Genomic DNA, 10,802 nt, shown 5'->3' with positions numbered 1-10,802 from the left:
CACCCCAATTTAGGATGAACTGTGTGTTTGACAAACAAGTGCCAGGTTCACTTATTCGAGGATTTGTTATTTTTTATGGAGAGTGGACTACATTAGCTTGATCATGAGAGGGCGATACTCCTGCCTCTGCAGTCTTCACAGCAGGTTGCCTGTGATAAGCCTTCCTTCTGGTGTCATGCTTACTCAACAAGAAAACTGCCTTCTTTATGTTTTACTTTTTGTGGAGAAGTTGTATGAGTGAGATATTCTCAGTTTATTTCTCCATCACAGGGAATCAGGGAGTTAGTCACAAGAAGGGCCCCTGGATTCGGGGCTGGTGTTTCCCAAGAGCATGCTGCGATCTGTCTGCTCTCATGGAGTGACTGGGTCTGTTCTCCCTCCAGGGAGTCCACAAGTTCCATGAGGACAGAACTGTGACTCACACATTTCCTGTCACTTGTGCAGTGACCAACAAAGTGCAGGAACACGGCAAATACTCCAAGAAAACACGTTGAAGTGCTGAATTTTGAAAAGGTTGGTCAAGTGGATTTCAGTCATAATCCATGCCGTGGTTCCCGCGTGGTCTGGGTGTCTCCCAAGGCGTCATGTGTAGACACATCGTGTTTAGGGTGAGGGTTTTGAGATGCAAATAGAACCAAATAAAGTCACTAGGATGAAGTTCCCATGACTGAATCCTGGAGACTAAGAAGGGACGGGACACACAGATGTGCTCTGTCTCTGGCCGTGTGATGTCCAGAGCCCTTGACCATAAGATTATCCCCTGTATCACTGGCCCCTCAACTTTGAACTTCCGGTGAGTCAAGATGACCCCCTTTTCTTTGTAAAGTTATCCAACCTCAGGTAACACCAATCACCATCTATGGGGGCTTCAGTACAGCAAAACTCTGGAAGTCCTGGCCTTGAAAACTAGTTAGTTTTTGCCTGGTTTCAGTTTCTTGATGGTTAGCCTAACACCTAAATCAGGCTAAACCGAAGCAGATCATCAAAGCAAGCAAAGTTGAAGCAACAATCAAGGACCTTATCGCTGACCAAATGCAGTCAGGCGGAGGGCAGAAAGACAGCCGGCCTTGAGCAAGGGCTGAGGAAGTGTTCTTATAGGGGTGTTTAAGTAGGCGAGGAAGGTATTGCTGAGGTGTGCATAATTTTGGGTCACTGAGTAGGGGAGTCTAAGGCTTTGGTACAGGGGCTGCTGGCAGGCACGGCATGTCTTGTTTGTTGTGGAATCAACTCTTTGCAGCCTGTGTGGGGAAGCTGCCGGCTTCCTGTTGAACGCCATGCCCCGCTAGGTGCGAGTAACTCATTTGTTTGGGGGAGTTGTGTCTCTCCTACTCGGGCGGGGGTCCAATTCAGAGACCTGATATTAGGAGGGACACACACATACACACACACACACACACACACACACACACTCCACTGCCAACAAAACCTATATGCTGTTCGGTGTGTAGATTTCCTGGGATGATGACCGACTGAGGACATGAAAATTCTTTGTAACACCAGTACTCACCACGAGCCGAAACATACCAAGAGCAAGAGCGTCCACACGGTAACAATTATTTCACTGATGAAGGAACTGGGCCCAGTGAAGTAATCTGACGCCACACAGCTGGCAGGCACAGCTGATATTGCATGTGACACTGTCCTGGTGACTGCTGTGCCACTACCTGCCTGGACAGTTATCACCTACATGGACTGGCCTACCCTGTCCAGCAACTGCCCCTCCTTGGGCTCCTCTAGTTTCTTCATAGCTGGTTTCTTTGTGGCTCAATTCTGAGCCATTTAGAACAGCAGTGAGTGTAGAAGCTTCCAGGAGACCGAGGCGGGCTGGGGAGGGAGGTTAGCGGGGCTGAGGACAGTGCAAAGGCCCTAGGGGACACTGGGCGTGACGCGCTTCAGGCTCGTGAACCCGCAGCTGTGCAGCTGGGAGCTGGCACAGGAGGGTCAGGCCAGGAGGGCTACTGCAAGGGGGCGGAGGTGTCTGTTAGCAGAGCCCCACCAGAAGCCTGGGTCTTCAGCGGAGTCCCTCAACCCCTTGCTAATACTTCAAAAGGGGTGATGCCAGAACTCGTGGCGTGGCCGTGGACTCCAGGCGACCCTGCTGCCTCAGGGGACACCTACCCACCCAGAGACTGAGCTGCGTTTACTGAGGCCTATGTCCTCAGCGGCTGGCAACCCAGGTCCGCGGGGGCCCCGCCCACCACCGGCTCGCGGTACACCAGCAGCCCGAGCCTGGGGACAGTCCGAGAGAACTTGCTCCTTTATTTCGGGTCAGCCTCGCGAAAACCAGGGCGGGGCGCTGCTGCTGCTTTCGGGGGCGTCGGCGCGGGCTCTGCCTGCGGCTCCGGCTCCCCTTCCGCGTCGCTGGCCTGAGAGCAGCAGGCGCGTGGCTGAGCGGTGAGGTCTCGGAGCTGGGGCGCACTGCTACCCCGGACCTCGCCGCAGCTCCTCCAGGTCTGACCCGGCCCCTTGCCTCCGTCCTTGGCTCCTGGGGCGCTCCGGGACCGTCTCTCCAAGCTCTGGATCTCCGCTTCCGGACTGTGGAGGAGAGAGGAGAGGAAGCCACTGATGCCCATAGAAGCCTGGGCACCCCGAAGGTGGGGACGAGGTAGGGTGAAGCCTCACCCGCCTGTCGCTGCCGGGGCGCCCCCGAGCTCGGGCGCCGGGCGCAGCCGCTGCTCCACCTCCTGCAGCCGCGCGCGCACCAGGCTCCCTGCGGAAGGGGCGGGGTCGTCAGGGCGCCCGAGCGGGGTTCCCCTCCCCGCCAGGCCGCTCACCCTGCGCCCGCAGCTGCTCCTGGCTGCGCTCCAAGGCGCGGATCTCGCGGGCCAGTCGCTGCTCCAGAACCTGCGAGGACAGAGGAGGCCTGTCCGCCCTCCTGACGGTCCTTACCTTCTTTGGGTCACTCATTCATTCAAATATGAACTAAGTGCGCGGGTTCTGCAGTGGCCCGAGCCCCAGTTCACCCAGTCGCTCATTGCATCTCTCCCTCCGGGTACTCAAACTTCATTTAGGCTCACGCTCCCCACCTCCCGCGCCCCCTGCTGGCCGTTCTGAAAATGCGCCAAGCAGAGGTCAGCTGGGGCCCTGCATTGCATCCACCTTCTCTCCTGCCAGGAGCCTCTGAACCCACACACCTGCACGGCTTCACCCACACAGCTGCACCTCTCTCTCTGTCTCGTTTGCTCCCGAAATGACGCGCTCTCTTATTTTCCTGGTAGAGTCTGTCCCAAGCTAGCCTCCCCCTTCCAGCCTGGGGGAGAAGGCTGCCTCGCCCTGCCCTGCCCTGCCAGGAATGGCCCAATGCCACCACAGGGAACCAAGGCTCTCTAGGGGCTCCCGCTCGCCACTGTCAGGTGACCTCTGTAGGACACCAGGGAAGCCGGCTTTGCCATGCGACTGCGATGTAGTAGCAGTGGGGCGTGATGCAGAGTGGGCCGACTGAAGGTACGAGGGGACAGGGGCACAGGAGTCAGGAACCGTCCCGTGGCCTTGGGTCTGAGCAGGCCAGGGCACCGGGCAGTCAGCAAAGACACTGAGGTCAGAAGAGGCTTCGTGGAGGGCGACGGCAGTGGCTCACACGGAACTCCCAGAGGGCCTTGTGCCGGGCCACCGGATCCTTCAGCTGCTCTTCTGCAGCCGACCTGGGGGCCAACAGCAGGGACACGGATCACACGCCAGGCGCACAGCCAGCAGCACGGCACCAGGCGCCTCGGGCCCAGGCCTCCAGGTCCTGGCTGCTGGGAGCTGATGCCTGGGTAGAGAAATGGCGGGTGCAGGAGAAATAACGCAAGAACCGGAACATTTGGGATAAATAACAGGGAATAGTGGAGAAAGGATTAGAGGCGTAATGGGAGGAGCCAGAGGCTGGATGGGTGGGTGGTGAAGCGGTGAGCTGAATGGAGAGACAACTGGGAAGACGGGACAGCGTGACTGCGGGGTCGGATGCTGAAGATGTAGCTGCCCGTCTGGATGCCCCAGTTAAGTAGATATAGGACAGGTGAGATAATGAACCGGTAAGAGTGTTCGTGGGCAGGTAGGCAAATGGATGCATATGCAGAGGCCAGTAAATAGATGGCAGAGGCTGGGAAGCCAACAGGACATAGAATAACACCAGTGGGCAGCGTTCATTTAATCAACAAACTAACAAGTGACTGCACGGCTGAGCCAGTCTTACACCCCTAAAGTGGGCAGTGGGGGAAGACTTGCCTGCATGCTGGGTTTTATAGAACAGGAAGTAAGGCGTGTGTACCTGAGACTTAGCACTCTATATCTGGTTCTCTCCCCCTTGGGATGGGTGGAGAGGGGGGTCTGGGGAAGGGCACTTACCTCGGAGCCCCACTTTCTTGGGCCTGGCGATGCTGCTGGAGGATCCTCAGTGCCTCTGAGGAGAGAGGAAGCTGATGGCCCTGCCTGGGGAGGGGAGTGTGGGCAGAGGGAAGGGGCCCCAAGTCGCAGGGGGCACCCAGGACTCGGGATGCGAGGAGGCCACTAAGACAGAGATCTGAGCAGAGGGGGCATCCGAGCCCAGGACTCAGTGAGGCTCCTCCAGCTCTTCTGGAGAATGGGGGTTGGTGGAGCAGGGGTGGGATGAGAAGACACGGCAGCAGGTGCCTACCTTGCTTTTTGTTCAAGACCTCCTCTAGGTGCAGGTTCTCTCCATTCACTGGAAAGCACAATGCCACTTTTAGCCCGGGGGCCACATCTCATGTCCCCACTGCAACTTCATGCAGAAGGCAACATCACAGGGCCCTAGAGGAGTGCCACCCTGCACCATCTCACTGGGACTGTACTGATCCAGCCTCTCCCCTTCTGTGCACACCCCCATAAGTGCCCAAGGGGTAAAGACCCAAGAGAATGCAGAGTTTACACTGAGAGAAGCAAATATCAAGTCAGATAGGAATAAGGTTCTGAAAGCGACATCAAGCAGTAAAATGAGAGGACAGAGAGATGAAATCCTCAAAACAGGCCTTTCAGGGCCATGTGAGCTGAGAGCTGAAGGATGGCATGATATAGCAAGAGGTCCTCTAGATTACGTGGGCTCAGAGCATTGCAGACAAGGAACAGCCCACGCAAAGGCCCTGAGGCAGGTACAAGAATATCAGCAGTGATTGGGGCTGGGGATTTAGCTCAGCGGCATAAGCGCCTGTCTTGCAAGCAGGCAGTCATGAGTTTGATCCCTGGTACCGATAAAAAGGAAAAAGAAAAAAAAAAAAAAGAGTATCAGCAGTGATCATAGGCTTTCTGGGTCCGTTTTCCAGCCCCACTTACAGGAATCCAATTCCCTATTCAGGGCCTCCCAGAGAGCTTGCGTCTCTCCCAGTTCCTCGCCGGATTTCTTCTTTGCTGGGCCAACGAAGAGAAGATGCTGAGTGCAACTTTGCTCTTCTCCCCAAAACTATAACGTTACACACTCATCTTCAGACAGCCTCCCAGGAGGACTGGGCTTTCTAGATAAAACGCAGGCATTCAAAGTCCAGGCCCTTTCCGCTGGTTCCAGTTGGCCCGAGTTACCTTGCTGAAGCTTGTAGATCCGGTGAATGAGATCCTCGATCTGTGGCTCCAGGGTCCCCTCTGAAGAAAGGAAGAAGAGTTGAGCCAGAGGAGGCAGATGCCTGGCTGCCTGGGAGGTGGGGTGGGGTGGGCACTGGTGCTGGGGTTCTGCTGCTTGTCCACTGACAAGCATCTCCTGAGCACATGTGGTTTGCTGGGCTCTACCACGGGCCTTGGCAGGGCTCGCTGGGTGAGCGTGGTGTGTGCTGAACGGAGGCCCATGAAGCCATTTGGGTGGCTGTCAAGGGAGATATTGTGAAGTGAGGTACGGGAGAATAGAAGGTAAAAAGGGGCTTTGCTTCTTGAGGAAGGAAGGATTCTGAATCAAGGGAGCGAAGCAGGCCCTGTGGTGCCTGGGGTAGAGGGAGGAGCGGGAGCCATCAGGGGCAGAGGGAGCGTGGGCTGAGGCAGGAGTGCGGAGAAGTGAGGAGAGGCTGGTGCAGCTGGAGTCCAGCAGGAAGGTGGGAGGATCAGGGAACAGTGGAAAGAGAGGTGACGCCGAGTCTCCAGGGCCACTGCGGAGGCTTAGGGCCAGAATTCTGCATGTGGCGGGGCACAGGGCAGATGTCTCACCTGCCCTTCCCTCTTAAAAGTGCCAGCTGCCACTTCTATCAGTGTGAACGCTAGCACTGGTCTCAGCAAAAGGAGGGAAACACTGCTCTCATATTGTAGGTGGCAGCTTGCAAGTGTCCCAGTGACAGGAGATTACTGTCCTTTCTAACTTCTACACAGTGCCTGCTTCAGGGTTCTGCAGGAAAAGGCTTCCTCTTCTTCCCTCTCTGGCTCTAAAGATGGAGACACAGAGCTGGGAAATAAGGCTTGACCACCTCTGCAGAGTCTCACTGCTGCCTGTAAATCAGTCTGAAGTTGCTAAGCTCAGGCCTCAGGTTGTCTGAGGTCAGCAACTCTAGCTCCTGTGAAGGCCAGAAGGGCGCTCTCCACGGTGCTGCTCACAAGGCACAAAACTCCCTGGAGGAGAGAAGTATTTTTGCTTTACTGAAGATGGACAGGTCATCCATGCACTTCGGTCCCTGCACATTTTCACTCCTGCAATTTCTGTGCATAGTTTTAGTGCATTCGTACACACAGCCCCAGTGCATTCGTACACACAGCCCCAGTGCATTCGTACACACAGCCAGAGTAGGGACAAGAGAGCTCTCGTTGGCAGCAGACAGCTGGATGGTAGCACCTGAAGCTGAGAATAAGCACGGGTCTAACTTTACACCCAACCAGCACTCTGCTCCATCTCTGATGTGAGTACTGGATGCATGCTTGTTCCCAGATTCTTCTCAACAAGCGAAGCATGGGGGCAGAGCAACCTGCACTGCCATTTGTACATAAAAAGGCAAGACAAACGGTATACCCCAATGAGTACATATTTTTAAAAAAATCTCTAGAAAGATACTTGACAATGTTAATACAGCTGTTGCTAGCTCATGGGTCAGGGAAGTGGCTGACTGGTGTGTGTGTGTGTTCAGAGTAGGTTTTTCCATCCTCTTAGGCTCCCTAAAGTTTAAACAATGGGAATGTATTATATGGGGGTGTACTTAAGGTATGTAAGAGGGAGGAAATGCAATGAGATGATTTGCCAATATTGTGAGTCATGAAGTCTGAGTTTGAACCATATTTGTTCGATTCAAAACTCTGCCGGCACCTAGACACAAGATACATGACCTTTCTGCAGCTTTTCCACCATTGACAGTAAGTCTTCAGGCTTCTTCAAAAATCCAGCCTGACCTGCAGAAATGAAAACCAGAATTAACAGGGCCAGCGACAGCAAGGGTAGGTTCAGGCCCATCTGGAAAGGGAGGAAGGAAGTCCCCCGTGGGCTCTGCGGACAGCTCTGGGCTGGAGGCCAAGGTGAGCTCATGGCCAGGCTCCAGCCAGAGCAGCACCTGTGCAGGACCCGGCTCCTCTGTCTCTGAGGTTCCCGGTGTATGAATCAGGACCTCTAATGGTCAGTTACTCTGGATGGGGTCAAAAGAAACCTCAGCTATCACCTTGATGAAACTTGGCCAGGGACAGATACATACTCTGGCTGGCATTCAACAAAAAGCAGTCGTGTGGGCAGATTTCATTAAAATCATTACTGCCTGTAATGTGCCAATTCTGATGAATGAATACGTCTAAAAATGGTCATTCCTGGCTCCGTACATTTAAAAACAGATGGCTGCATATTACAGGACTTCTGATGAAAGAACATAACCCTGTTTACATAACCCTGTTTTGCAGAAAGGGCTGCAAAAAATAGATAAATCAAAATAAAAACATACTGCCTTTCCTATTTTAATAGCAACCTAGAGGAAATGCACAGGACAAGTGACCACCAATAGACGTGATCAGCATCAAACTGGGAAACCCAACAGAGAAAAAACTGCCAAGAAGAGACGAAGTGGGAGGGGATGTATTACAAAGACATGAGGCTGTCTCAGCCAGCGGCAATGAACAGACCTCATCTGATCTGCACACACGTGTGCTCTGCATCATACACACTTCACTACATTTTTAACGTGAGCCTTTGCCACTTTTCAAATTCAGTAATACAAAGGGAAATATTTTTTTATGTTATAAACATCTTGAACTCTCTAAGACAATGATACAAGTCAAATCACAGGGACCTGTGCCACTCCAAGAAAAAGTAGGCAGTGAAGAATGACAGCTCAAAAGTTGGAAGGCGCAGGGAAGGGTGAGGGATGAAAGGACGATTTAAATAACACGTGTTCAGTATAAGTGCCAAGTGATACACACAATCATAGCAGACTACAAACGTGTACTAGCAAAAAGTAAGTAAACAGAACAACTACTCATAAACACACAGCAGCTACAAGGAGACTGCAGAAATGCTTATCCAGCCAGGGTACACTGTGAAAGCCCCTCAGCTACAGACGGGCAGCTTCCCCATTCCTCTCCTCAGAGATCACTGTTCCAAGCTATGTAATTCTGCGAGCATACGTTCCATCTTCTATGGAAATGCTAGTGTCTCTTAGGTGATGTTTCATATCTTGCATTCATTAGACAATGCCTACCGCTGCATAGTGTTTTGCTTGTTTCCCTAAGAGCAGTCTCCTACTTTGAACACTTAGGTTCTTTCCCTTGTTTTGCTGTTGCGGACAATTCCACTATGATAATCTATATTCATTTTGTCATCTTCTGTACCAAAGTACCACAGATGGAGTCTTCTGAGTGTCATCTCATCCCTTTCTCTTTAGGGGTCCATATTTATTTATTTTTGTTATTTAAGGACACTAGCCCTTGAATTATGGCCCACCATAATCTAGAATGACCTCATCTTAAATTGCTATATCTGCGAAGACCCTATTTTCAAATAAGGTCACAGTTTGAGGTTCTAGTGGATATATATATTTGGAGAGGGACACAATTTCACCTGGTACACCATCCTTGCACTTTATTCTGAGTGCTTGTGTCAGAGTGTATCTACTCAACACACCTAGGATACTGCCCAGGTGTCTTGATTACTTTTCTCTTGTTCCTGGGACAAAATACTTGACCCTCTAAGTTAGAGAAGGAGAGGTTTATTTAACTTACAGTTTGGGGAGGTTTCTATCCATACTCAGCTGGCTCCAAGGCTGGGTATGTGGTTAAGGGGCAGCTGTTTATGGGGGTCACAAGAGAAAAGAGCAAAAGGGCAAGGCAAAAGCATGTCTCCTTTCTTCCTTATATTGTATACCAGCTGCCTGCCCCTGGATGGCTGCAGCACTCACAGCACTAATCCCAGCACTAGACAATGAACCAATCACAATGCCAGATTCAGCCATCTTTAAAAGGCCTGCCCTCGATGACTACATGAGGCTTTGGGGGGACATTCAAACACAAACCATCATACCAGACTACTTGCCACATCAGAATGTCTATTGTCAAATTTGACTGATATCTTGAAATTGTCTCTTACCTTTTTCAGGCTCACAAAGTAACCTTTCCATATCTTATTAGCCGTTGTGATTTTTTATTTTTTATTTTTTTGAGACAGGGTCTTGTTATGTAGTCCAGGCTGGCTATAAACTCACAGTAATTCTTCTGCCTTAACCTCCCAAATGCTGGGATTCCAGGCATGCACCGCCATGCAAGTTATGTTTTTAATCATTTCTATTTTTTGCCAGTCTGAGAGGCAGAAAATAGTTTCATTCCAAACTTTCTGGTAGTAAATATCAAAGTTATCTCATGTCTTCTGGATCAGAAATTCCATTCTTAGGAATCACTCTAAGAGGAACAGTTATGCATGGTAGGCAACTGTTCATTGTTAGTAACCCTAACTGTGGAAGTAACTTGAATATATCTTTGGGGATTATTTACTGCACATTTGGAAGATGAAATTCTTTACAGCCATTAAAATTATATGGTAAGTTATTTTTAACCTGAGCTTATTAAATTTTGTTGAAATGTCTGGTGACATTTTTTTTTTTTTACATCTTTTTGCCTGGCCTGAAGTCTTTCATAAATTACAATGCATTAGTTTAATTTTGCATTTTAATTTTCTCATTACCTATAAACAAATATAGAATATGGAAATGAAAATTAAAATCTCCTGTCACCAACAGACTCTTCTCTAAGCCTGTCAGCCTTCCGGAATCACTGCCAGTTTACTGACAACGTCCAAATCTTGTAATGTCATACATTGTTTTCTAACTTTCTTACCCAAATAACATTCAAGAATTTTACACACACATCACAAAAACACATGAATTTAAAAATAAAACTTTCCCTTTCTTCTTTGGGCCTAAATCTTGCTGTTCAGAGATAATCACCAGCAGCAGGATGTTTCCTATGGATGCATTTTAAGTATTTAGACTTTAGTAAATATATGGCAAGGTGTTTGTGATTTAATGTTTTAGGAAAAATTTCAAAGGGATATGAAAGGACATAGGAAGTGATACCATGCTGAACTCTACTGTACTGACCCATATCTGACATTGTTAATATTCATCCATATTTGCTTCAGTTGTATTTTTATTGTGTTAAAAATATCTTCAAGTAAGTCTTGACAGGCTTCTTGACATTTCATTTCTAGGTACTTCACTGAGTCTCAACTACTTAAGGACATTTTCTAGTGACTCCCAATCCTCCCCAACAAGGTGAATAATCAACCTCTAATCAACTCTGAGGCCATATAAAAGTTTTCTTGATCATCCCCACATCTTTCACAGCTGGTTTTTACAACTTTCTGCAAAAGCTCCATCTGTATTTTTCTTCTTTACTGGAATTAGTCATACGATAAAGCCAAGGGCTACTGGTAA

General features: G+C 50.1%; 1 protein-coding gene across 6 annotated transcripts; it reads right to left on the bottom strand.

Annotated features, from left to right (window-relative positions):
- Positions 1-1,810: 1,810 nt before the first annotated feature.
- Syce1l (synaptonemal complex central element protein 1 like) lies at positions 1,811-10,708 on the bottom strand. 6 transcript variants are annotated; one of them, XM_023561969.2, is made up of 9 exons: positions 7,225-10,708; positions 5,512-5,571; positions 5,269-5,343; positions 4,616-4,663; positions 4,327-4,381; positions 3,578-3,641; positions 2,775-2,844; positions 2,623-2,710; positions 2,235-2,535 (listed from the first exon to the last, which is right to left on the bottom strand). In XM_023561969.2, the coding sequence occupies exons 1-9, from the start codon at positions 7,418-7,420 to the stop codon at positions 2,259-2,261; spliced, it is 933 nt and encodes a 310-aa protein (XP_023417737.2). In that variant the 5' UTR covers positions 7,421-10,708; the 3' UTR covers positions 2,235-2,258. The 6 variants fall into 6 exon arrangements, 4 of the variants coding, with proteins under 4 accessions (XP_063103761.1, XP_063103763.1, XP_023417737.2 ...); XM_063247693.1 differs by lacking the exon at positions 2,775-2,844 and having other exon boundaries at positions 2,144-2,535; XM_063247692.1 differs by having other exon boundaries at positions 4,327-4,663.
- Between the last annotated feature and the right edge of the window lie 94 nt (positions 10,709-10,802).

The sequence above is a fragment of the Cavia porcellus genome, unplaced genomic scaffold (genome assembly GCF_034190915.1).
Source record: "Cavia porcellus strain 051 isolate PalLab524CR breed Dunkin Hartley unplaced genomic scaffold, mCavPor4.1 scaffold_4, whole genome shotgun sequence".
Lineage (NCBI taxonomy): Eukaryota > Metazoa > Chordata > Mammalia > Rodentia > Caviidae > Cavia > Cavia porcellus.
This window is presented reverse-complemented; position numbering and strand designations above follow the sequence as displayed.